Here is a 27655-nt window from a genome sequence, read left to right as displayed (position 1 = left end):
TTTCATCGTAGTTTCAAGCATATGACACTTTCAAAGTGTCTCAATCACTGTCTCGCGAATAGTACTGGAAATTCCATCTTTTCTTTATAAGAATTGAAGTGTCACTGAACCATCATCAGAATGGAAGGTGCATGGATTACTCTTCAGAGCAAGAAGCAGATGAGAAAATTTGTGTGTGGCAGGCATCCTGTCACAATTAGGTTTCTCTCAAGACTTCATACGTGATATCGACGTGTCTATGATAAGGGGCTTTCTGAATATTTTGCACCACCATCTGTATTTTAAACTACCAGAGAATGTTTCACATATTTATAATTGATTTGCCGGTGTTATGACATCAGGTTTTTATGAAAAATTGTAATAATTTTGTACCTACTCTTGATTCTTGTGGTCAACTGTATATGCAGTACAGTCAGACGAATATAATTATTTTCTCTCTGTTCCCACTGTCTGAATTAGACACATTTATGGAATATTTTCCCCCTGAAATAATGTTCAATGGAGAAGAAAAATCAATATTAAGTTAAACCATAAAATCACTTAATTCTGGTCCAGTGAAGATATAAATACCAAAAAGAAATATAAATATTTCAAAGTTCCTGACTGTCACATTTCAGATATATGGGGACATAAACTTGGAAAATTTTGCTTTTATAATATAGTGCATTCCTGGGAGCCTCCGGGGCTCAGGTGGCAGCGCGCCGGCCTCTCACCTCTGGGTACTGTGGTTCAAATCACAGTCACTCCATGTGAGATTTGTGCTGGACAAAGCGGAGGCGGGACAGGTTTTTTTCTCCGAGTACTCCAGTTTTCCCGGTCATCTTTTATTCCAGCAACACTCTCCACTATCATTTCATTTGTCAGTCATTAATCATTCATTAATCATTGCCCCAGAGGAGTGCGACAGGCCTCGGCAGCCAGCACAATTCCCGTCCTCGCCGCTAGAAGGGGGCTTCATTCATTCCATTCCTGATCCGGTCAAATGACTGGAAATGAGTTGTGGATTTTCATTTTCATGATATAGTGTATTTCAACAGCCGTTAAGGCAATGTAATGATTCTGCAGTACAACTTTTTATAAGTCGCACCGACTCAGGGAGGTGTTATGGCGAAATTGGAATAGGACAGGGCTAAAACTGGGAAGCAAGTGACCTTGGCCTTTATGAATGTACAACTCCAGAATTTGTTTGGTTTGAAAATGGGAAACCACGCAAAATCATTTTAAAGTGTCACCGACAGTGTGGTTTGAATTCACCATCTCCCGAATGCAGGCTAACTGCTCGATCCGCGCAACCAACTCGATCAGCACACGTAAGATTGTAATGAATATGCCTAGAAACTGAGTCGTGGATGAGCCCAATCCAATTTTACTTATACAAATAGAATTGAAATAACAATAATGAACATAGAACAAATTCATTGTACTCATTGTGTAGATTTATAGCTGAATTATACCTGGAATATTGACTCCCATTTGTTTAAATACTATTAATTTGTCAGTAAACAATTTGTCAATGACAGGTTGGAAGTATTCAGAAACTGAAGACCTTCTTCACTTATTTATGTCATCTTATGTCATCTCAAAGACAGTCCATTGATTTGTCAACTCAAAAGAACTCTAATGCACGTAATAGCTGTAGAGCTTTGTACGTCTTCCATGAAGTAGCGTACATGACATTCATTACCTGGTACCACATGCTATTCTTTCACTCTCTATTCATGCACATTCGTGCCAATAATAGTCACATTAATGTTGTTAACATAGATATGTCAAAGGATATTTATGCATTTAGTGAAACATAATCTGACATGAAGAAGGTGGACATTATAACAGTATATCCAAACATCAAGCTTCCTTCATAATATGATGATGATGATAATGATGGTGGCAGTGATTATGACAAAGTTGCATTTATACAGAGTAAGTTTCATAACTCAGGGCAACTATGTTATATTGTCCGATAACGCTGCAGCCCGAGACATCCACGATGTCCGTTGGAAATCAAAGGCAATGTACGTTTCACTGCTTGTCGATACCAAATGGTGTGTAATGGCACGGGGCAATCGCAAATGGAAAAGGCGTTGGATGCCATCAGCGGTCAATGTTTCGTCAATATGCCGTTATGAGGCTGCCCTGTATGCAAGGTGCACCACATAGGAAGGTTTCTTCAGTTTCTGATTTATCTAAAAGGCGAATGGACCGCGATCTAGGAAATAGAGAGGGTGCTCTACTACTTCTCAGATATATAAATTAAGAGTGTCTGTACATTGCTTAGAATGTAGAAAAGAAAGGTATTTCTCTATCAGTTGTGTCTACAATACAGTAACAAGGAACTTATTAATTTTCCCTGTCTGTATGTACGAACATACACACATCATGAGAAAATGGCCGAAGAGAATTTAATGAAATCAGTATGTTAAGTCGGGGAATGAGCCACTACAATCTAGGCTATAAATAATTTTATTCCGCTATGTGAAATGGTATTTTAGGGGAAGGCCTAAATTTAATGTTCAAATATTTGTGTTATTAGTGGTTCAGTCAATAAATACTACATAACTAAAGTTGTACAGAATTAAATTTTCTATCATTTATGTCTTATAAATTTTTACTGTACTGGCTATGATAACTGAGATATTCATTAATTTCGATTTTTGTTTCCAAGTCCACATCAATGTCGAGCCACGAGACAATGGGCGAGCATTTATCGGTATGTGAAGTTGGAGTAAGAAACTACAGTCTAGGCTGTAAATAATTTTATTCACACTGGATGAAATGGTAGTTCTGGGGAAGGTAACTGAAATTAAATGTTTGAACACCTATGTTATTTGTCCTATCAAAAAGTACAACATAGCGAAAGTTACAGAGAATAAATTTTCTGATTGTGTCTTTTAAAGGAATAATGGCAGAGAAGTGTTCATGGTTGTCTGCGACCTGGTCATTCCAGGCAGGGAACTTTGGACTGTTAGATCGGCAGCGTAATCCTGTTTGTTAAAAGTGAGAAAATGTGTGGTTTTTAATTTGATCGAGCATTTCACATGATAGCATCGCTTTTAATCGCGACATTTGTACCGACTTCATAGTAATGACCTATGTTGATTTCAGTTAGGAAAACCACAAAGACAGTCTTTCTGAGGATGTAAAAAGGCAGATGGAGAGTATGTGTCTGCCATTACAATGAAAACTGCTCAACTCTATTGACTGACAGAAGGTAAGAGGGCCTGTGTTTACAATGAAAGTTCACTAACCCAGTCTTCACATGAGAAAAGATGTACGGTGAATTCTCCATCGCGTTCCTGGGGCAACATTAAGAGCTATCCAATTTAATACAATCCTACTCACAACATGTAAATTACTTAACCTAGAATTCTGTACACAATGCAGAATTCCATAGTGAAGCATGATTACATCAGCTAGTTTATAGAATATATTTTGTAGGTTTATTAGTACATAACATAAGCCTTAATTTTTGCTGTGTAATAATCCACCCCTGTTTTTTGTAACTACTCTAAATAATACACAGATAAATTTATCTATCTGATGACATCATGAAGAGTAAGAAAATAAAATAACATATGAATCTAACTTGAATACTAATTCTCCTTTATAAGCTAAGCAGAGCATCAATCTACCCAAATCATGATACAACAGAAGGTATACAGAATGCCCATATCAATCATGGAGGCAGTGAGGTGGTATGGAAATACCAACTAGGCAACCATCCTCTTAACATTAATCCGAGAGAAAAAATGGAAGGGATCCGACACTTTGAAAAATGAAGGTATCTGCTAAAGAAAGACAAGGGCCATGAAGGGCGTGAAAACGAAAGACTCCCTAGGCCTCGAATGCTCTAATACCGTCGGGTCGGAAAAGAACAAGAGTTGACCAAGGGAGGTCAGATAGGATAGATAAAAGTGAGGAGGAACTGACCAAGTGTAATAAGAAATAACATTAATGTGAATTACAAATGCTTTTATAAAGTCCACTCAACTTATCATCCGTCGAGCTCATTACCGAGTGTTGTGATCCCACTGATATAACAACGCCATCAGGACAACCCTCAGCTCTCTTCAGGGCACATTGGAGAGCCCAACCAATAAAATGATATCATCTGTCGTATCCATTTCTTGGCAGTCCTTCCCCATGGTCCTGTGCCATCTATTTTCCATTCTATGACAGACTTCTCAAGATTATCCCCTTCCCACCATCTGGTATGTGTATAATGTTCCGATTAAGAAAATTAGAATAGTAAAGCATCACGTGATCCTGCAATGACTGAGAGGACGATGTTGTATAAGCAATTTACATGACTGAGGGATTGCAAAAATGGACAGCAGACAATGGTAAGACAGTAAACGGGGTGAAAAGTCAGGCTGTTTCATCAAGTATTAATTACAGTGTGGAGTGGAAGTAGCTCATGGGGACCAGTAAGTACCTAGGTATTAATATATGGGGTAATCATATTCAATCAATCAATCAATCAATCAATCAATCAATCAATCAATCAATCAATCAATCAATCAATCAATCAATCAATCACTCACTCACTGCTGATCTGCATTTAGGGCAGTCGCCCAGGTGGTAGATTCCCTATCTGTTGTTTTCCTAGCCTTTTCTTAAATGATCGCAAAGAAATTGGAAAATTATTGAACATTTTCCTTGGTGAGTTATTCCAATCCCTAACCCCCCCTCCTATAAACGAATATTTGCCCCAATTTGTCCTCTTGAATTCCAACTTTATCTTCATATTGTGATCTTTCCTACTTTTAAAGACACTACTTAAACTTATTCGTCTACTGATGTCCTCCCACGCCATCTCTCCACTGACAGCTCGGAACATACCACTTAATCGAGCAGCTCGTCTCCTTTCTCCCAACTCATCCCAGGCCAAACTTTGCAACATTTTTGTAACGCTACTCTTTTGTCGGAAATCACCCAGAACAAATTGAGCTGCTTTTCTTTGGATTTTTTCCAGTTCTTGAATCAAGTAATCCTGGAACCATACTCTAATTGGGGTCTTACCAGAGACTTATATGCTCTCTCCTTTACATCCTTACTACAACCCCTAAATACCCTCATAACCAAGTGCAGAGATCTGTACCCTTTATTAACAATCATATTTATGTGATTACCCCAATGAAGGTCTTTTCTTATATTAACACCTAGGTATTTACAATGATCCCCAAAAGGAACTTTCACCCCATCAACACAGTAATTAAAACTGAGAGGACTTTTTCTATTTGTGAAACTCACAACCTGACTTTTAACCCTGTTTATCATCATACCATTGCCCACCGTCTATCTCACAACACTATTGAGGTCACCCTGCAGCTGCTCACAATCTTGTAACTTATTTATTACTCTGTACAAAATAACATCATCTGCAAACAGCCTTATCTCTGATTCTACTTCTTTACACATATCATTGATATCATTGATATTAACAAGTTTGTAGTAAGGATGTAAAGGAGAGGGGGGTATACATCACTGGTAAGACCCCAATGACCTAGTACAAAGGAGCCCCATGAGGATTATCTGATTCAAGTTCATATCAGAGGATAAGAAAACTACTAGAATTCTTTTCAATATGTGCAAGTCAAAAATATTCAACCTTTAGAAGTTGCAGGTAATTCTTCAAACTTCTTACAATGTACAAACAACCACAACAATCCAGAAGGAAAGTAGCACGATTTGTTCTGGGTGATTTCTAACAAAAGAGTAACGTACTTATTTTTTAACCATTGCGGTTTTAATTGTTTGTGGTCCATACTAACAAATCTGTCCTCTTCTGAAATCACTGTTAAATATGGAAGTCCTGCATAGTCAATACTATTAAGATCATATCATATCATCTATAAAGATTGTGCTGAAATCATGAATGCTTACTAGAAACAACTGCTGTTATGGTTTTCACAGTTAACTTAATAGAAAGCTTGGTACAGCATATAACTGAGGCCACAGAATCCAGAACTATTCAATACAACCAAGACTTGTTTCCCTGCTGTTTGTAACTTCCTTCAACCAGTTTGTGGAATGACTGCACATTGTGCAAGTAGAGAAATGAAGAGAGAAACATCTTCTAAAACATTACTTTTTTCAAACAATTATACATACTGCTAGGGATATGCTTTAGTGTCAAAGGAAATTCAAATCCTGTAGGTCCAATGAAAGGAACTACGAAATCTGAAATTTATCCTTTAATGATATAAAGTTCCTTCCTAATACCTGCACCATTCTTCACATCAGGAGTAAAATGCTAGAATCCTTTATGAAATGTGCAGATGGAAAATAATCAACGTTTAGTTGTTGCAGGTAATTCTTCCAACAATCTGGAATTCTACAATGCAGGATAGGCCTACACAGTATCTGTGGTATGCTCACAATCTCTCATAGGCAAATTTTTAGTAACAATGATGAAGTTGCTACCTTCAAATTGGAGATCAATTAAAATTAATTCGTGACCCCCTATATTTCAGGATTCAAAGGATAGACCTATAAAGACTTCAATGGATATTCACTAATGAAACCTACCTACTTTCACCTAACCTATAACTTTCTCCAAATACCACAGCCATCCAGCAGATTCTGCCTCTCTATGCTATTAAACCAACTTTTAACACTACATTTCAAGGCCTTTACCTACAAAGATGAATCTGCCTAGATGGCCTGCAGGTATTAGAGCACATGTGGTCAGCACAACAACATTCTCAGCCAAATTGCCCAGCTTTTGTGACTGGATTCACTGTGTCTCATAAGTCAGTTTCTCAGTTGAGACTGAATGAACCCCATTTCAGCCCTCAGTCTAGAACTGAAAACCATAAACTGGCCAGTCTAAACTAACTCTAGGTCTGCGAGTAAAAAGCAGGTATGCTACCGGTACCCCTACACCATGGGTCTGCTTTTTCAGATATTTACTATTCCTTCCTCCAACATAATCTAAAAAATTCCAATATTCCAAAATTCTTTCGGAAATTATTGTATTACGACATAGGCTATACAGATTTGTGGAGTAGCCAAAAGATGACTTAGCCTATTGTGGAATAAAGTCACTCAGTTAATGAAGAAAATATTTTACCACTATAACCAAACAGCAAAGCTGCAATGAAGAACCAACAACTGGTATCACAAAACCAGCCTTTTATAAAATTTATTTTGTAGTCTCTCAAAGGATTTCAGAGAATAATATTAACCAATAATTGGTAAAAACTTTAATAACGAGATTGCAAAAAGAGAGGTTAGGAATCAACATTGTGCTGCTCTAACAGTGTCATAACACATGGCTGTTACAGTGCAACTATCGACAAGATTGATCTGGATTGATTAGACCCTTGGCTAGTGACAAGACCATAGGCTAGTGGCAAGATCACTGGTCTGGGTTGAGTAGACCATTAGCTAGTGACAAGAGCACTGGTCTGGATAGGTCTGGGGACATAAGCCCCAGGTAAGAACTGGGAAGCAACACACAGGCCTCTAGTATCCCCAGCAACAGTACTGGCTAGTGACAAGACCACTAGTCTGGATTGGTTAGACCACTGGCGAGTGACAAGTCCATTCGTTTGCCTAATAAACCTAAGAATTTCTCTCCTTCTGTACCTACCAAATATGATCATGTCCAAAATACATCTAGTACATGTCACAGCACTTTCAAACTTCACAGTTATTTTCACAGAATATGACAGCCCTGTGGCTTTATCAGAGACAATACCAAAATGATCCAACCAGTAGAAACACAGATTAGGGTTGTATTTCCCAGACTGATGGTCTTAATTTTCTATATCACCAAGAATGCTTCTAAGGGCAGGTTGGAAAATCCCTGGGAAGCATTAAAGAAGAACCTCTCCTCACTGCTACTTCAGGTATCACTTCACATCATTTTCTCATTTAAGACAAGAAAATTGGGTACCAAAAGCAATGATTAAGACCGTCTTATCTATAAGGAGACTAGGAGTCAAATCTTATGCTAAATGTTTTCAGTTCAATTTTGTTTGGAAATAGTTCTTAACTCCCATTCATTACTTTTTATGCTTATTGCAAGTAATATAACTACCAATCCATCAAAATAATACCATGAAACTACTCTTGCTTCACATTAGTCCATAAAACTTGTCTTTTTCCTACAATAGCTAAATAACACTAATAGGTAACATTTTAATTGGTATGTCATACCAAACTGGGAAGATGCAAATACTGAAAGCATTTAGGTCAATTAATAGGTTATGTTAATACAGTTTATCATTAAACTTTTAGTGATACCTGGGCCCTCTAATGCTGAATCGGTAGACCCCTATTATCTTCGAGATTCGTATTGGCAACCTTTGACACACAAACTATGAAGCAATTATGCATCGCCGAGAGACATCTAGCTTACACTTTATGTACTACTACTGTCGTTTACACAGCAAAGCCAAAACATATAATTCATGCCAGGAACACAATTCGCATCAAGAAATGTTATATAATGTGTGCGTGACACAGTTGACTTAGATAATAAAGGTTTAGAAAATCAATCGATCATACTATCCATTCAATTCACATTTCATTTCCATTCAGTTGGCAGTATTACCAGAACCAGAAGAGTCCCTCCTTACTCCTCACCCCCACAAAACCAGGTATCACTAAAAGTTGCGCATACTGTACAAAAGTCTAAGGTCCTAAGCCACTATAAATTTGTGCAACCTACAATCAAAGACTTTAAAGGGCCCTGAAAACTGGAAAGTACCTCTTGTGGCATTTTACGAACTTGTATTAACATTGTTGAATAGATAAACCTAATTTTATTAAACAGTGCAAGTTCAATGAAGGTAATGAAAGTAAAAACTGAGATCCAATTCATTTCCTATGGCTAGTTTATTCAAATGATTAAGAACTGTACAACATGGATGAACCAGGCACATATTGTTGGTATCTTTAAATTACACCAGCCTACAATGCTAATACATGGCCAAATCAACTCTTGCAAATAATGTCTGACAAAAAAATGAAAACTTAATGGCAGGAATCAAACATACCTTCTCTGTTTCAGAAGTGCAATATCAGCCAAGTTTTTTCTTTGTTTTTCAATTTTTTTTCCATAAGCAATCCAGGAAGAAAGCCCAGGTGTTATAGCGAAGACTTGCATGTGCACACATTGAGCAGCCTGTCCTGCAACTGTGCGAGATTATGCAAATGCCACTATACAAGTGCAAAACCACAGACAGCACTTGATTGCAGGTCAGTTATCTGTGAATACTTGTAAATATACATAAATATTCTTCTGGGCACTCATACAATTTGAGTGTAAACTTCAAAGGGAATCAAAAATGTATATACAGTAAATATTATGTAAAACCAATTCCAAATGAATTGGCTACATATTAATTCAGCCACTAGGCTAACAAAAATAATAAAAAAACACAATCCTAGCATGATTCTCTTTCCAGTTGACACTAGGCCAATATAAATAGTAATGCTGATAAACGTTTAAGGGTCCTAGAGAAAGTCACAGTAGAGACATAACTCGCACTTAAAATCACAAAACAATGACAATATAAATCTTCCCCCAAGATCCACCAGCTGTCCATTTCTGCCCTGCTCTTAAATCTGAAATAATATTTGATCGAACTGCTGAAAGTAACCTCTGGAGTCAGTTGCAAAAAAGCATCCCAGTACACATGAACAGCTGAGCTTACTGCAGGCACACAAAAGACAGGAACACTAGTAACTTAATCACTGATAAAAGAGACCCCATACTATTGTGTCCACTTTGAATTATGTCATACTAAAATGGTTTGGACTTAGCATTAAAACTATACAAGAATAACAAGTAAAAAGCATATGTTATACTGGATACATGCTTAACTATCAACCAAATCTTAAACCATTTGCAACTGACCCAATCATTTTTTTTATAGATACGCTATACATTTCATTATTCCCTCATAAGTAAATGTTGAGAGCCCTGCATGGGTTGAGAGATAACCCTGGTAGGAATATGTAATGCTAAGCTGAATGGGTTGTTTGCTACCTGCAACTTCTTAGCATAGCAAATCTTCTCAATTTTAAAAGTTACTTGCATTTCAGCAGCTCACTGGAAATACGTGATCATAAAAAACCCCAAACAGGACTCTACATCATAGTATGTTTTAAATGTTCCATATCAATTGTCCATGGCATATCTTCGGGTCCACTCTTTCGCATTGCGAATAGCTTCCGCTTCATTTACTTTCCACAGTTCTGCAACATCGTTAGCCAACGGGTCATCTGGATTAGGAGCACTGAGTAGTGCTTGTATTGAAAGGAGCACCGTTCGGATTTGAAGTGCCGGACTCCACTTATCCTTTAAAATGTCCAAACATATACGGCCAAGTCTATCGATGTTCGGATGATATATTTTAGTGATAAATCGCACTTTAGGTGCAGACATAGGATAATCTTCAGGCAGAAACAACTCCAGCTTAAATAACCCTCCTTCAAACGGCGAATCTTCTGGACCGGTGACAATTACATGGAAATATCGGGCGTTACTATCATCCGGCACGGCACTAATCCCAGGTACCGGTTCCTGAAGTAAGCGCTGAGTTTCCTTGATTATTCTCCGAGGTAAGGCTGTCATATTGCACTACAATTGGCTTATTACACTTCCAGAATTTATATCAATCAAGCTTCTCACTTGCCTGCACTGGTCAACTAGTCACCGCTTTGTAGTTTTCCAGGTGACGAAATTCGGAACTCGCAACTCGCAACAAAACTTGACGTTTCTTTTTTGTCAGTGAGGTTCCAACATTTTGCGAAGATGTCGTTGGAAAACGATGATGTGGTCAAAGTAGCTCGAATATCAGGCTGAAGGTCAGGAGTGGAATGTATTTAACGTTAAACTAATCTGATATCTATATTTGTCCTAAGTCACATGAATGACTTATCTCTAAATTATTTTCCCAGCTTTAGTCCTAATTTTAACGGATTGTATTCGTGCGTATCATTGGAACATACCTTTACTGGAACATGTCATTGCAGTGCTCTCTTATTGTATTGCTTTGAACTAGTTATACTGCTTCAGTATTTATATCTCTTGTGGGGGGCTCGTCTCCGTAGCTCCGTAGTTTTGAGCTCCATCTGTCTTTCCGATTGAAGTTGCAAAAGTCAAACTAAAGTGAAGAATGTCTGATGTTGAAGATGATTTTATGTGCGAGGAAGAGGAGGATTATGGATTGGTAATATAAATTAATCAGCTTGCAATCTAGCTAATGCATATATAAATCCTGCCCCTCATTGTTTTGAATGCCGGTGTTAAAAACAAACATTGCAGTTAAGAATAAGTACTGTTGTGGTGCTGAAAAAGGGAAATTGTCTTTTGAGCATGGTTTGGCTATGTGGAGGAGTTGATTCATTTCTGTTTAATACAAGTAATAATCATATTTATGTCCTTACGATTTTACTCTTCCTCAGTTCTCGTGTAATAGGTGTAAATTTAATATTTTCAGGTTAGCAGTTTAATGTACAATTTTTAAAATATTTATTGCGCATATATGGTATAGAAACTAAATTTATTGTGAGGCATAATTAAATAAATTCTGTGAGTGGTTAACTTAGGTGTATTTCTTAGTTAAGTATCACGGAAAGTTCATGATGTAGGGTATAGTTTTGAATGACATACATTTAGTTGTTATGAGGTTATGGCATATGGACTTTTAAAAGTTCAAGTTATCTCAACTAGGTCCTTGACCTAGAACTTGAATGATGCTCCTTTGGTCTTTTTAATGTGCTTTAACATCTCATTCAATCCCACAAAATCTAATTAACTTTATGAAAAGTGCATTAACAAAAATGTTTTAGAAATACCACTGAAAGCTGAGTATCATTGTAAGCCTACCTACATCTGTATAAAAATTACATTTTTAAACCTAACCCATAAATACTCATGACAGAAAGGTTCATATTCGGGAGATAGTGAGTTTGAATCCGACTGTCAGCAGCCCTGAATATGACTTTCCGTGGTTTCCCATTTTTACACCAAGCAAATGCTGGGGCTGTACCTTGGTTGCTTCCTTCCCACTTGGCCTTTACTATTCCATTGTCACCGTAAGACCTATCTGTGCTGGTGCGACGTAATGCAAATCGAAAGGTATGTAAATACTCATGTCAGGTCTTTTTTGATCTATAGTTGCAAATGAAAAGATAGTACGTGTTTATTCAAGGCGTAATATGAGGGGAAATGGTTTCTTTTAATTGAAGTGAAAGAAACAGTCTTGCATAGAACTGTTCATTCATCCGGTTAACCCAGAACAGTAACTGAGGCCTGCAGGCTGGGCATTACAGGAGCAAGCTAGTCTGACTCCCTGATAATGTGCTAATGCTTTTTAAAAAACCTAATTTCTCATCATGAATAGGTTCCTCATGGAGATTAGATTATATTTTTCATCGCTCTAATATTGGCTGCTTTGAGAATTTACATACCCACGGTAAGTGAAACCATGCTTTGTCTGAGAAGAGAATGAGATCGGAATCAATTACTCCGTCATTCACTTTAATAAAAATCCAGGCCATTCACTAAATCTAATCCTACACACAGGATCACCCAGTTTAAGTTTTTGCACTACAGTACATGTAGGGCTTAATAATAAGTGAAATGTGCACAAATGTGCGAAGAGTTTAACAGTTATTTGTCTTTACTGATTGATTAATCTTGTTCTTTTTTTTGCACTTAAGTATGTGGTAGCAGTCATACACTTCCTCACATAGAGAGCACACGCACTCATTGTTCATCTCATGCAATCGCTTAGTCTCGCATAGCTTATGGTGGAAGCCATGGACTGCCATCCTTGTAACTACATGTCGCTGTTCGTAGTTGGCTTCTGTCCATTTCCGCTCCAACATGGCGTCAGTGGCATAGAATTCAAGCCTGATTTGGGCTCGTTTCATTCTTATCTCTTTCAAGTATCTTTGCACTTTATCTTTACAAAGCTCGTACACTAATCTGGACTTTGTGTTCGTAGGTACACCCTAATACTCGCTTTAGAAATCTGGCTTTTAGTTTCTCTAGAGCCCTGAGGTCAGCCACAGATAACTTTTCCCAAATAATTTAAATGCCATAGGTGGCAATTAAGCTTATTGCAGCATGAAATAGCTTTCTTTTTTTTTTTTTTTTTTTTTTTTTTGTGCTAGTTGCTTTATGTCGCTCCGACACAGATAGGTCTTATGGCGACGATGGGACAGGGAAGGGTTAGGAGTGGGAAGGAAGCGGCCGTGGCCTTAATTAAGGTACAGCCCCAGCATTTACCTGGTGTGAAAATGGGAAACCACAGAAAACCATTTTCAGGGCTCGAACCTACTATCTCCCGAATACTGGATACTGGCCGCACTTAAGCGACTACAGCTATCAAGCTCGGTGAAATAGCTCTATTGTTGTTTTTAAAGAATGTTTTTGAAGGTCTGTAATTTTGTATATCGCTTTGATGGTTGTTGTTGTCCTTTCCTTTCTGTGTATTCTGTAGGAGTTAATTGTCGTTTGTAAGGTTATTCCAAGGTACTTGAAGGAATTCGTTGTTTAGGTCTCTGTTCTGAAATTTAATTTTGTTTTTTGTGCAGCTCTTCCTTCTTTTCTGAAGATCATCATTACTGTCTTAGATTTGTTTATCTGTAGTTTTTTTTTTTTTCTGCCCATGTTTTCAGCTTGTTCACTACTTCCTGAAAGTCTTCTAGGATGGTTGACCCAATCACCATGTCGTCAGCATATGTGTTCGTTATACTGTTCCACTGAATTCTACTATTTTTGATACGTTTGCAGTTGCAATGTTGAATAGTATTGGACTAATTGGGTCTCCCTGTATTACTCCATTGGTCTGGTAAATATATTGGGAAAGAGAGATTCCATCACTTATGTTAACTAGGTTGTATTCTAGGGTGTTTTTTAGAAGGATTGTAATGCTGTGTGTTTCTCCAATCATTTGTGCTAGTTTCTCAATCACTACTTTTCTCTTTAGGATGTTGAAGGCTTTCGTGTAGTAGATGAATACTGAATAGTATTTTCCTTTTGGAAATCTTAAGGCCTGTTCTATTTCACTTATTAGGTTCGTTATTGCCTGCAGTGTTGAGTGATGTTTTCTGAAGCCATACGGATGTTCAGGGAGGAGGTGATCTATTTCCCTCACTAATCGGTCCGTGATTATTCTCATAAAGATCTTGAAAGCATTGTTTTCTAGGGCGATGCCTCTAAATGAGTTTGGGTCCATGTTATCTCCTTTTCCTGTATAGATCATTTTTATCATCTTCAAGAGCCAGGTATTTGTGCACTGACTAGACACACGTTAAATAACTCAGTCCACACTCCTAGGAGTACGTCTTTGGTTGCCTTGATAAGTTCGTTGTAGATCCCATCAGGACCAGCAGCTTTCCTGCTTTTGGTTTTTGATACGGCTTGTTTCACCTCATAAGTCGTTATTGGGATTGGGTGCAACTTTGGTTGACTTCCCGTTAGTGCTGATATACTTGTGGTTGGAGTGGTGCATCTCCGGTTGAGGATGTTATTGAAATGGTTTTCCCACACGTCCATTTGTATCGTCGTAGTTTGCTGGGCTTTGTTCCGTTTTAAGATAACGAACAGGTCTCTGTTCGCCTCTTCGACTAATTTTTCTGCTTCTTGTTCATGATGCCATTTTTTATCTTTTAGAGTGAGTTTGTACTTTTTTTGTTTCGTTTTAACTTAAGCCACGTTATAGCCCTTTGTACGAAACCACAAGAAATTTCTGTTTGAGAAAGATGACATAGATTTCTTAGAATTTTTCAGGCATTTCATTGTCTTCAGGATTTTCTTCTGTTAGCGCTGTATGTTACCTTCTTGGCTTCTTATCTTTAATATTTCCAGTTTCACAAATAGGAATCTATGAACTGTTCCATGACTTGGAACTCTTAACACCTGGGAATTTCTTTTGCAATAATCTAACAGTGTGAGCGGATTCTTTACAGACATATGAATTATAAATAAACAGTCAATGTGGAATAGAATAAGTATGCTGTTGTTATTAATTTCCATTTATTCTCTTTCCACTTTGCACACGGGTGTTGCCCACATAGAAACACAAAACAAACTGCATTGCAAGGCAAAGCCAGAGCCAGTAAGTATATAGAACAACAAATCTATAACTTCTCAATTTCTTCTGAAGAAAATGAAACATGAGCTGGAAATCTTAAAACCATGCTCTTCCTTCACAGCAAGCTGAAGGGGCTTTTTTCCTTGTATATTTTCCACATTTTACTCAGATAGTTTTGCAGCAATTATAGAGGGATCACTTTATTGTCTCATGGTTTGAAAATATTTGAGAAAATACTTGAAAAAAGGCTAAGGAAAATAATAGAACCACAACTACAGGAAGAACAATATGGATTCAGAGAACACCGATCAACTACCGATCTCATATTTGCACTTAGAATACTGTTAAAAAAGCATTGGGAGAAGGGCAAAGACTTAACACTAGTGTTTTTGGATTTCGAAAAAGCATTTGATAGTGTTCCAAGGAAGACTATATGGGAATGTTTAAGAAAGAAGAATGTACCCAAAGGGCTTATCCAGAAAGTTAAAATGCTTTACGAAGACTGCTGCAGTTGCGTACAGATAGAAACGGTAATTCTGATTGGTTCCAAACCACTCAAGGAGTGCAATAAGGCAGTACCCTTTCACCATTACTTTTTATCACTGTCATGGATGAAGTCATGAAAGAAATTAAGCAGAAGAACAATATGGACATCAATGCATTTGCATTTGCAGATGATGTAGTAATTTGGGGAAATACAGAGAAGGAAGTCCAAGAGAGGCTGAACACCTGGAATGAACATTTGAAAGCACACAGATTAACAATAAATAAATCGAAAACTGTTACTACGGTATGTCTGTCAACAGGCAGAAGAAGAAAGGAAAAATAATGTTGGAAGGTACACAACTGGAAACAGTAGACCAATATAAATATCTTGGGTGCATCATTTCAAGTGATAACAGAATACAGCATGAGATTAACAACCGCATTCAAAAATCAGCTGTTTTACCATCAAGTTCGGAACCTCCTCTGGAACGAACAAGTTCCCTTAAGATCAAAGCAGATTCTATTCCAATCGTACTTCACCCCCATAATAACATATGGCCTAGAAACCTGCACAACAACCCAACAAGTGGACAGCAAACTACAAGCCGCAGAAATGAAGTTCCTATGAACTATGGTACAGAAGACAAAAAGGGACAGGGTATGGAATGAAAGAATAAGGGAGCAAGCTGGTGTGTACCCATCCCTGAATGAAAAAGTGACAAGGGCCCGTTTGAAATGGTTTGGCCATGTCAAACGAATGGACGATGGAAGGACAGCAAAACAATGGCTACACACAGTCGTGGCCGGAAAACGACCGGTAGGAAGACCTAGGAAGAGGTGGCTGGACCAAGTGAAAGAGGACATGGGAACAAGAGGAAAAGCTGGGATGTCGTCTTGAGAGAAGAGTGGTACATGGACAGACAGAAGTGGAGAGTGCTCGTAAACCACACCCGGGCAACTGGAGTGGAAAAGTGATGATGATGAGTTTTGCAGTGTATTTTCCGTATGTCCCATGCATGAAGCACATTGTGTTGATTGTTTGTTATTGGTACTCGGGTATACATAACATCTCTTCCTTTTCTGAAGTATAGGTTCATTTCTTATTCTTGTTTCTTCATTTTGCTGTTGTTTTGCTGCTTCTTCAGTGCCTCTCTCCATTAGAAATAACCTGATTCTAAGTCTCCGATATATGAGTTAACTCATTCTCCTGATATCGTTCTCCATTAATCAATCAATCGCTACTGATCTGCATTTAGGGCAGTCGCCCAGGTGGCAGATACCCTATCTGTTGTTTTCCAAGCCTTTTCTTAAATGATTCCAAAGAAATTGATAGTAGTTCATTACAAAGGTTCTTCAGAAATGTTCATATTGGTATCTTCTCTCTAGTGTTCATCTTTTAAACAACATATGAGTTCATTGCTGGAATATTCAGAAAATGGTAGAACAGTGTCAATGACCGCCACCTTTTTTCTATGACCAACATTATAATTGCCATATATTTGGTCACATTTGTCAACTCTGCCCTTAGTACATGTGTAAAGTGTCATAATTTCTGCCTTTGTACTGGAACCTCTGTCTTTGTTGTTTCTGGGGGACATACGCCACACCACCATTGAAATTTATTTGGGAATCCAAACAAACTTGAGCATAATTCTGTTTGTTAGGCAAGAACACTATTGGAATTTTAAACTTGTGATTTTTTAAAACATGAAACTCCCCCCATTGTTATCTTCATCTCCAAAAACCCCTGACTGATATGTGATATCTTCTGACCCAGTGCAGAAAGCCACAGCAAACTACCTCACTCTCAGTTCCCAAGTAAACACCTCTCCAGTGGCACCTGGGTTTTCTGTGACAGCTGATGGTGGAATAGTTGGCAATGGAATTGTTTTGAACATAATAAAAATACAATGTAATTGTCAGAATCACAAACCTACAGGCTATTGTAAATTAAATTTATACTGGTTTATACTGTATATATTGATTGTACATTTCAGGATGTTGAAGGCATGATTGCAGAGTGATGTCACCTTAGGCTTTTCACCAAGGTGGCTGTAGTTCAAATCCTGGCCAATGCAAATGGGATTTTTGAAATGAAAAGTTACGCCCTAGTTGTTTGGGTTCTACGTAAAACTGGAGGTCCGGTTGCTAAGATCATGACAAGCTTGCTTGTTTTCAAAATGCCACTCACCTGAAGTTAGCAACATTCAGTGTGTCTGGTGTTACACTTGGCTTGTGCATGTAGAGGAACATACTCTGTATTGGAGCAAGGAAGATGTGTGATCAGTTCCACATCCACACATCAGACTGCACATGGAAACCCCACTTCTGTCGGTTGCTTTTATACCACATAAGACCTGAGCATAACCTGTTGGGCGACTTCCATTTTGATCATTTCTCAGTGTGATAATTAATGTTAATGATTTTAAGTCCCACTAACTACTTGCATTGTTTTCAGAATTGTCTGTATGACTGGGAAGAAAAGTCTCATTTGATGTCAGCCAGTTCATAGTATTCTTATATCTTGCATTCAACATTTCAATTTGAGTTTAATATAGTGTCTCTGATAATGCTTCTGTTGTCTTCAGAAAGCTTTTCCTTCATTTTTAGTTGTGAGCTGATAACCACTCCTTCTTCAACTCTCTTTTCACGCTCTAACTAGATGTCAGATATACAATCGTAGCGAGACAAGTGTACCTTCTCCAGATGTTTAGTCCATAGACATTTCATAATTGTGTGATGAGTCTCATTAAGTGCCACACACATGTGGTATGTCTAGAGTTGGTCCACACCACACATGCTTACTCAGTTGCAGAGGGTAGAGATTCTACCTATGCATGCATGTGCTCCCCATGTTGATCCTCTTAGCACCCCCTGTGGGTGGGGGACGCAGTTGAAGAATACACTCACGGTATCACCTGCCTGTCGTAAGGGGCAACCAAGGGATGATGGACTTTGAACCATTAGTAGGGCTCAGAAGTTGAAGCCTATAAATTGCCTAAGAACTTTAAAAGACCTACAAATAACCAAAAAAGAACCTAAAAACTGGCAAAGATGACAAAAAAATGTGATCCAAATTCATTCATAATTTTAGTTTTAATTTAATTTTTAATGAAGGAAACAATGCAAAATTTCTGGTGGTATGCAACTTACAGTGAAAAAATATGAGTGAAATACGTCTTTCCGATAGTATATGTTTTAGGATTAACATAATTTAAAAGAAAAGAATTTCATTTTTTTTTTTTTTTAACAAAGTACTTGCAGAATTTAAAATGAATTCAGGGAACCCGCAATGGACATACTGGAGAAAGAAATTGAAATTGGTATAACTGGAATCACATTTTGCTTAACCATACTAGGGTTACAGAAACGGGAATTTGGAAACCTTACAACCTTACCTCAGTTGGCTTTGCAGTATATCTGAATAGTCAGCTCCAGGTTCTTAGGTGTAAAGGATTGTCTGTTTTCAGACAGCATGTTGCAAAACATCAAGAAACTTCTCTTCACATCAACCGATGTTAAACGTTCATACTTGAATAAATGAGATCTTCCTTGTCAAAAATAGATGCTCGGCATTTTCTCCTTTCAATATTTCACTTATCTTGCACATAGTTTTGATACCTTTTTTTTTTTCAAGCACGTTCCACTTTTTCATTTCATTTTCTCTCTTTTCAGATATGGTTCAAATATGTATTTACTAGTGAAAAGATGTTTAAGAGATGATGGATAAACTAATGATTCGAATTAAGAATAAAAAACCAAACCCCATAGCGCAACAGCCCCGAAGGGCCATGGCCTACCGAGCGACTGCTGCTTAACCCGAAGGTCTGCAGATTGCGACGTGTCGCATGGTGAGCACGACAAATCCTCTCGGCCGTTATTCTTGACTTTCTAGACCAGGACCGCCATCTCACAGTCAGACAGCTCCTCGATTGTAATCATGTAGGCTGAGTGGACCTCGAACCAGCCCTCAGATATAGGTAAAAATCCCCAACCTGGCTGGGAATCGAACCCGGGGCCTCCGTGTAAGAGGCAGCCATGCTACCCCTACACCACGGGGCCGGCTTCGAATTGAGAATGGGCAGTAAAAATGTAGTCGAAAGAAGGTGAAGTTGCAAAAAAAGTCATTGAGACCCAAAAAAAGGCTTAAAAGAAGACCAGTAACACTTAAAAAAAGGCAAAGACAAATAACCCCACCATTTATTGGCCTACAATGACCCAGAATGAACATATATTATGTAATCACATAAATGAGATTGTAAATAAAGGGTACAGATCTCTGCACATGGTAATTAGGGTGTTTAGGGGTTGTAGTATGGATGTAAAGGAGAGGGCATATAAGTCTCTGGTAAGACCCCAACTAGAGTATGGTTCCAGTGTACGGGACCCTCATCAGGATTACTTGATTCAAGAACTGGAAAAAATCTAAAGAAAAGCAGCTCGATTTGTTCTGGGTGATTTCCGACAAAAGAGTAGCGTTACAAAAATGTTGCAAAGTTTGGGCTGGGAAGAACTGAGAGAAAGAAAATGAGCTGCTCGACTAAGTGGTATGTTCCGAGCTGTCAGCAGAGAGATGGCGCGTAATGACATTAGTATACGAATAAGTTTGAGTGGCGTCTTTAGAAGTAGGAAAGATCACAATGTGAAGATGACAAATTGGGGAAAATATTCATTTATAAGAAGGGGAGTTAGGGATTGGAATAACTTACCAAGGGAGATGTTCAGTTAATTTCCAATTTCTTTGAAAGCATTTAAGAAAAGTCTAGGAAAACAACAGATAGGGAATCTGCCGCGTGGGCGACTGCCCTAAATGCAGATCAGTATTGATTTGATTGATTGATTGATTTTAGGCCTCATCTTCAGGCACTCAAGAAAAAAGATTTTTCCTCAACTTCCGAGCCCTAACCATGAAACTACTTGTGATTAGTACCATAACTTGAGGAACACCATCGGTCGACATTGCATGCTCATAGTACCGCCATATGAGGAACACCTTGGGTCTAGTGTATGTTACCTAGGAGCAGTACCATTATGTGAGGAATACCATGGGCCTGGGCGTTGCCTGTCATTAGTATCATCGCGTGCGTCCCACCGAGGCGGGGGGCACTTGGCTGCACAGACTAGTGTCTAGTGCAAGAAGGTGCTGCGCTCAGACGTGTTGATTCCACTGTGTTCAAAATAGGTCTGCGTTACCTATGAGTTGTACCACTACTTGAGGAACACCAGGGATCTCCGTTGCCTATGATTAGTACCACTAGGTGAGGAACACCACAGGTTTAAGCATTATTTGTCATTAGAACCACTATGTGAGGAACACTGCATGGGTCTTTGTTGTCTGAGAGTAGTATCATTATGTGTGGAACACCATGGGTCTGTGTTGCCTGTGGGTGGTACCATACTGTGCGATACACCATGGGTCTACATTGCTTATGATTAGTACCACTATGTGAGCAACACCATGAGTATACATGGCCTGTGATTAAGTGAGGAACACCACGGATTTAGCCGGCGGCCATGATTTCCCACTATGTGAGGAACACTGTGGGTCTGCGTTGCTTGTGCGTAGTACCCTTATGTGAGGAACACCATGGATCTCTGTTACCTGTGAGTGGTGCCATGGGTCTACATTACCTATGATTTAACACCATGAGTCTACGTAATCTGTGACTAGTACCACTGTGGGAGGAACTCCATGGTTTTGCTTTACCAGTACTATTATGAGGGGCCGGTGACCAGGATTTTGGACCCCTTTGGACAAGCATCATCTCAGAAAATAATTCATTGTGAATTGGATCCACTGACTGATTTGGATTCATGGTCATTTTTTCATCATTCGTTTTAGATTTTAGTCAGTGGATACATTTTGAAGTTTTAATTTTCATTTCATTGCACCTCATACCATTAGGATCCGATTGCCTAGCTGTTAGGCCCCTTTAAACAACAATCATCTTCATCTTCCTGTTAGCTTCCATACAACATTGTTCCTGGCTGCCTCTTTCTGGTTGGTGTTTGAGCAGTGTTTCTGTTAGGGGAGAGCAGGATCTAGTGTTTTCAAAGATATTTTTGTGTTTTGCATTCTTCCCGTTCTTCCCATATGATCTGGAGACGTGGAGCTGGCTTGTCTCTTCCTCAGCTAGGTTTTGCTACGATTTTGTTACAACTGATTTTCTCTGTAGTAAGTGATGTCTCAAGGCATCAGTCAGTTTCTGTTCAGTAGTCTCTTAATGGTTGGCCTGGGCAGTAATAGCACAATAATCTGTGTTGATAAAACTCCATGTTCCTTCAGGTAGTGGCTGGTCATGAATATAAATATTGAAGCACAAAGGTGCAAGCACTCTTTCTTGTGGAAGGCCAATCTTGTGTATTCTCAGTCTACTTCTTTTCCCATGACATTCAGGAAAGAAGTACAAAATTAAATTATCCTGCTTATTAGGTGGATACATAAACACAGTATTCATTGTTGTATTATGGCTAAGGTAAAATAATGCTCAGGTTATGCCTTAGCTCCAGACCTCAGCCAGAATAAGTTAGCAGAGTATGCTTTTCTTCTCAGAGATTCTTCCAGGTCTGAAAAAGTACGTGGAATATTTCTTTTCCCGACAGAGCTTCCGCCTGTGGGTGGGGGGCGGTAGAATAACACCCATGGTATCCCCTGCCTGTCATAAGAGACAACTAAAAGGGACCCCAGAGGCTCTCGGGATCATGGGTTGGTGACCACGGGGCCCTTAGATGAGTCCTGGCATTGCTTCCACTTACTTGTGCCAGGCTCAATTCCACTAAGGTAAACTTGTACTTTTTATATCAATAACTGTAATTTAAGGCCAAAGCATATACGACTATGGACAGGCTATTCCTCAAAGATTACAGCAATTAAAGGCAATATAAGTGAAGTTTTACCAAGCAGCAGTGTGTGGTTTGTGTGTTTAATGTCTATGAACATGTCTTGTAGCTTGAGCACTAAAATGTTAATTGTCCACTGTTCTGCATAGATCCAAAATCCTCTGTAGACCTATAGAATTATTAAGGCTGTCTGACCCCATTGATGACCTTAACTTATTCTTTTTTTTTTTTTTACTAGTGGCTTTACATCGCACAGACACAGATAGGTCTTATGGCGACGATGGGATAGGAAAGGCCTAGGAGTTGGAAGGAAGCGGCCGTGGCCTTAATTAAGGTACAGCCCCAGCATTTGCTTGGTGTGAAAATGGGAAACCACGGAAAACCATCTTCAGGGCTGCCGACAGTGGGATTCAAACCCATTTATCTCCCAGATGCAAGCTCACGATCAACTCGCCTGGTAACTTTATTATTTATTAGGGTCATTCAACTAAAACCTCTCTCAAGAAACACTGGACACAGGTAACACTGATGCAATATGAAACAGCTGGTCTAAAATCCGGAATCTCTCTTTGTTTTACACAACTGCTCAAAAGCTTGCTTAACTTCATCCCTTTCACAACCAAGTTCCTTCTCTTCTGGCTAGACGAAAGTATCAAATACCTTCGTGAACATTTCACTGCTATAATCACTCTTGAGAAACCCTTCCTTAGCTTGCATTCAGGGGATAGTGGGTTCAAACCCCCTTTTTTTGCACTAGGCAAATGCTGGGGCTGTAGCTTAATTAAAGCCCCACGATCACTTCCTTCTCCCTCCTAGCCCTTTCCTCTCCCAGCATCACCTAACTGTGTTGGTGTGAGGTGTATTTTTAAAAAAAGGTCCTTTTATGTATTTTGCTCCAGTGTGAAACAAAGTTTCTCTGTCAGCCTGAACAAAAAGCAGCTACTATTCAATCCCTTTAGTTGCATAGAATGAAATTTACCCTGAAGAGATGGGTGGTCCAAAAACATTTGCTCATGAACACTGGGGTTTCCAAAAGTCCTGTCGAAGCTGTTACCGTGTGCTTTACACAAAAGTGCTTAGTGCTCAGCAACAGATCTTCTCTTTGAAATAAGAGACAGATTTGTTCTAAATATTAAAAAAATAATCCAGAAGGAAATGTATCATGAAATCTTTGAGCTTTTCGTGAAGTCCTTTAGTATTGCTGGGGCATTTGTCTTTGCAGAAAAGATGAATTGAGACATTTTCACTCTAACTAAGGCAGTTATTGTACCAGCTTTTTTGGCAACCCATCTCGCAGCATGAAAATATTGAATTTACAGAAGTTTCGTCTGCAGAATTCCAGATTCATCTATTAACTGGTGCATTCTCTTTGGAAAATATTGATAATATTTATATGAATTTTTCAATACAGAATCTAGGAGGGGGGATCAAATATAAATGGGGTTTTATTTTTTATTAAAATTCATTTATTGAAAAACAAGGCAATTACAATTTATTTTTCCACATAGTTTCCTGCTTTGGAAATGGATTTTTCCCAGCATATGGGCAGCTTTTTGATGCCCTCATAAAAAGAACAGGGTTGTGCCACCAGCCAGTTGCACACAGTCTTCCACACTCTCGTCATCTTCAAATCGTTGCCTTCCTAGAGCTTCTCTGAGTGGTCCAAACAAATGGAAATCGCAGGGCGTAAGTCCGGGCTATAAGGAGGATGATCAAATGTGGTTCAGTGCATATCCTGAAGCTGCAGTATGGGACCGTGCATTGTTGAATTGGTCGGTTTCTTCTTTTGCGGCAATATGCAACCCTTGCCTTGTCCAACAGCTTGCAGTAGTAAGCAGCATTGATTGTGCATCGCTCATGCAAAAAATCAATCAGCAATAATGTCTTTAACCGCACACCTGTTTTCGTCTGTAATGCTGGTCCGAGGACGGGGATCGTGTTGCTGATTTTCCACACATTCCCATCCTTCCTTGAACGTTTTATGCCAGGCAAACAAATGCGTCCTTGACAATGTTTGATCACCAAACTGTGCAGTCAATCTCTGGCAAATTTCCACCGCTGTAACGTCTTCACAAGCAAGAAATGTTATAATTATGCATTGCGCAGTGGAGGGGTACACCTGTTGCTCCAACCTCGTGAGCGTTACTAACGAAACGGCATAAAAATCTAACAGCATGCTCTTCCCACTCCTAACAGTCCCGCCTAAGCATTGCAGAAGTGCGGGGCCAGTTCTGCCAACTGTTGGATGTTCAGGAACAAAAATTCTGTGTATATTTGATCGACCTTTGTATGTCATCAATACATTGTGCATTTTTAACAGCGTTTGAACACTCTGTTTTAACCTCTGAACAGTGCAGTGAATACTGATCACGTGACTCAAATTTGGGTGAATTTTTTTTTACAAATTGGTTTTCTGTACCAATCATGTTGGCAGTACCATCAGTTCCAATACCATTTAAGTGATTGGAACTTAACCTGTGTGATAACTCATGCGTCTTCAATTTATTTTTATTTGTTTGTAAATAGCCTTCAGCTGTAACACTTTACCGGGCGAGTTGGCCGTGCGCGTAGAGGCTCGCGGCTGTGAGCTTGCATACGGGAGATAGTAGGTTCGAATCCCACTATTGGCAGCCCTGAAGATGGTTTTCCGTGGTTTCCCCATTTTCACACCAAGCAAATGCTGCGGCTGTACCTTAATTAAGGCCACGGCCGCTTCCTTCCAACTCCTAGGCCTTTCCTATCCCATCGTCGCCATAAGACCTATCTGTGTTGGTGCGACGTAAAGCCCCTAGCAAAAAAAAAGGCTGTAACACTTTAAGAGGATCAACAGACAACAAGCCTTCTTTCTCCATAGTCCTTTATGTACAATACATAGAGCACCTCTTTCTCAACAGACGTTGAATCTGTAGATGCATTTAACATTAAACTAGCCTAGTTTACTTTGTGCAGTTCACTAGTTAATTCTTTGCTTAGCACCTGATCAATGTGGGAGATAAATTCAGTGCATATTTTGTTGTTTCCATTCTTGCTTTTAATTTCAACACCTAATTTGCCTGCCAATGTCAACAAATCTTTAAAATCAGAGAATAGCTGTCTATTCTTAACTGTATAGTATGAATGAACGTCTCTGTATGCTACTGTCTGCTGCAAAATGCTACAACCACAGCAAATGTGCTCAGAACATCGTAAGATCACAGTATGTAAGTGCACAGCAAGAGTACATGGTTGTTCTGTAATTTTCATATTCTTCAAATGTTCCAACATCTCTTCTTTACTTTCTTTGCACACACTGTTAAAGGAGTAGAGATTGGGCCAGCTAGGAAGACATCCAGTGAGGGGAAGTGTGCGAGTGAGAAAGCACAGCTGTGGGAGCGAGAACGCTGACTTCCCCTTCTCGCTCATTGTTGTGGCGATGTACAGTTGAGCTGAAATATTTGTTATAACTGATACGTAACACTCTGCAGATTTTTAGTTAGTGAAATTCTCTTCCAGCTGTAAATTTTTTTTTTTTTTGCTAGGGGCTTTACGTCGCTCCGACACAGATAGGTCTTATGGCGACGATGGGATGGGAAAGGCGTAGGAGTTGGAAGGAAGCGGCCGTGGCCTTAATTAAGGTACAGCCCCAGCATTTGCCTGGTGTGAAAATGGGAAACCACGGAAAACCATCTTCAGGGCTGCCGATAGTGGGATTCGAACCTACTATCTCCCGGATGCAAGCTCACAGCCGCGCGCCTCTACGCGCACGGCCAACTCGCCCGGTCAGCTGTAAATTACAGGCATACCTAACCGAAATGAATTTATTTACAAGTGTTACAGATGATAGATAGATTTAAGGAGAACATAATTTAACATCTTATTATAGTAGCTGTGAAAATCGCTTTCATGTATCAATTAGTGTAATCATTATTTTAAATTATAATTTAATGTAAAATTAACTTTACGACGATGTAGATGCACAGTGTAGAATATGGTTTGCTATAACAGCAGGCTTCATAACCTGAGCCACATCATGTAAAATAAGTCGATGATAATAATAATAATAATAATAATAATAATAATATGAAGAAGATGATAATATACATCAAGAATGAAAACACTACAAGAAAATTGAAAAACTCTCAGATACTATGCGAAAAAGGAGAATAATTTTTTACGGTCATCATCTCCTCAGAATGAACTCTAATAGATTACCCAAACAAATCTTTGACTTCTTCCGTAACCGCAAAACAAAACTGAACTGGTTCAAAGAAACTGAAAAAGACCTGGTAGAATTAAAAATTACAGAAAGTTCATTATTCGGTCGAACAGCTAAAGTAATAACTAAAGAAGAAAATGTAATATTCCAAGACGAATCTACATTAACCACCAACGCTAGTGGCTTTACGTCGCACCGACACAGTTAGGTCTTACGGCGACGATGTGATAGGAAAGGCTAGGAATTGGAAGGAAGTGGCCGTGGTCTTAATTAAGGTACAGCCTGTACATTTGCCTGTTATGAAAATGGGAAACCACGGAAAACCATCTTCAGGGCTGCCGACAGTGGGATTCGAACCCACTATCTCCCGGATGCAAGCTCATAGCCGCGCACGCCTAACCGCACGGCCAACTCGCCCGGTAAATCTACATTAAAAGCCAAATCTATTATCTCGGAAGATGAGAGGAAACGAAGGTCAGAAATAATGAAGAAATACTGGGCACTAAGAAAAGAACAACACACAGAGAGAGAGGAATAATAACTTTTGCTATAAAGCGAAGAAGCAGGGTTAGACTATATGATTGTTTGTCCCTAGCTCCTTACTGCCAAGATTTTGTTGCCCTCTTGTAAAATAAGAAATGCGACTTAACGATATGACATATATAGTGATACAATGGTTTTCAGGTTCAGAAAAAAATAAAAAATTCAAAAAAGAAACACCGTAAAGGGTCTACATATGCTGAGTAAAAGGCAACAATGTACGTATAAAAAGATAACTTAAATGACACTTGAAATAATAAATAATAAAATAATGACACTATATTTAAAAAATGAGCACATACGCGTTTTAAATGTCCTCTAGAGCTCTTCAATTCCACTGAGTCCTCCGTCATCACTTCTGTCGTCCTCACCGGATGACGTGTCCTCGGCTCCCAGCTGTATCACAGAGGACTCGATAATGTCTTCAAGAGGTTCCTCATCCCTCATGAAATCTTTCTCCACCCTCCTTGTGTGTTCACATTTACGCTTCCAGTATTCGGCTGATACTGACGCGAATTTCTGTCTAGCGAGT

At 38.9% G+C, this 27655-nt stretch overlaps 2 protein-coding genes across 4 annotated transcripts in view; one reads left to right on the top strand and one right to left on the bottom strand.

Moving 5' to 3' along the window:
* Positions 1–8825: 8825 nt before the first annotated feature.
* Positions 8826–10750, bottom strand: LOC136885074 (ubiquitin-conjugating enzyme E2 N). The gene has a single exon (XM_067157491.2). The coding sequence runs from the start codon at positions 10586–10588 to the stop codon at positions 10133–10135; it is 456 nt and encodes a 151-aa protein (XP_067013592.1). The 5' UTR covers positions 10589–10750; the 3' UTR covers positions 8826–10132.
* A 279-nt stretch (positions 10751–11029) lies between these two features.
* Positions 11030–27655, top strand: part of alien (COP9 signalosome complex subunit 2 alien) — a 142289-nt gene continuing 125663 nt past the window's right edge. Inside the window, exon 1 of one of the 3 annotated variants that reach the window (XM_067157459.2) lies at positions 11030–11186. In XM_067157459.2, the coding sequence (XP_067013560.1) occupies positions 11133–11186 (54 nt within the window). In that variant the 5' untranslated portion in view covers positions 11030–11132. The remainder of the gene's footprint in view (positions 11187–27655) is intronic. The other 2 variants (XM_067157469.2, XM_068230442.1) reach the window with 2 other exon arrangements.

This window comes from Anabrus simplex, chromosome 1, assembly GCF_040414725.1.
Source record: "Anabrus simplex isolate iqAnaSimp1 chromosome 1, ASM4041472v1, whole genome shotgun sequence".
Taxonomy (NCBI): domain Eukaryota; kingdom Metazoa; phylum Arthropoda; class Insecta; order Orthoptera; family Tettigoniidae; genus Anabrus; species Anabrus simplex.
Note: the sequence above shows the minus strand (reverse complement) of the source record. Positions and strands in the feature narration are given on the sequence as shown.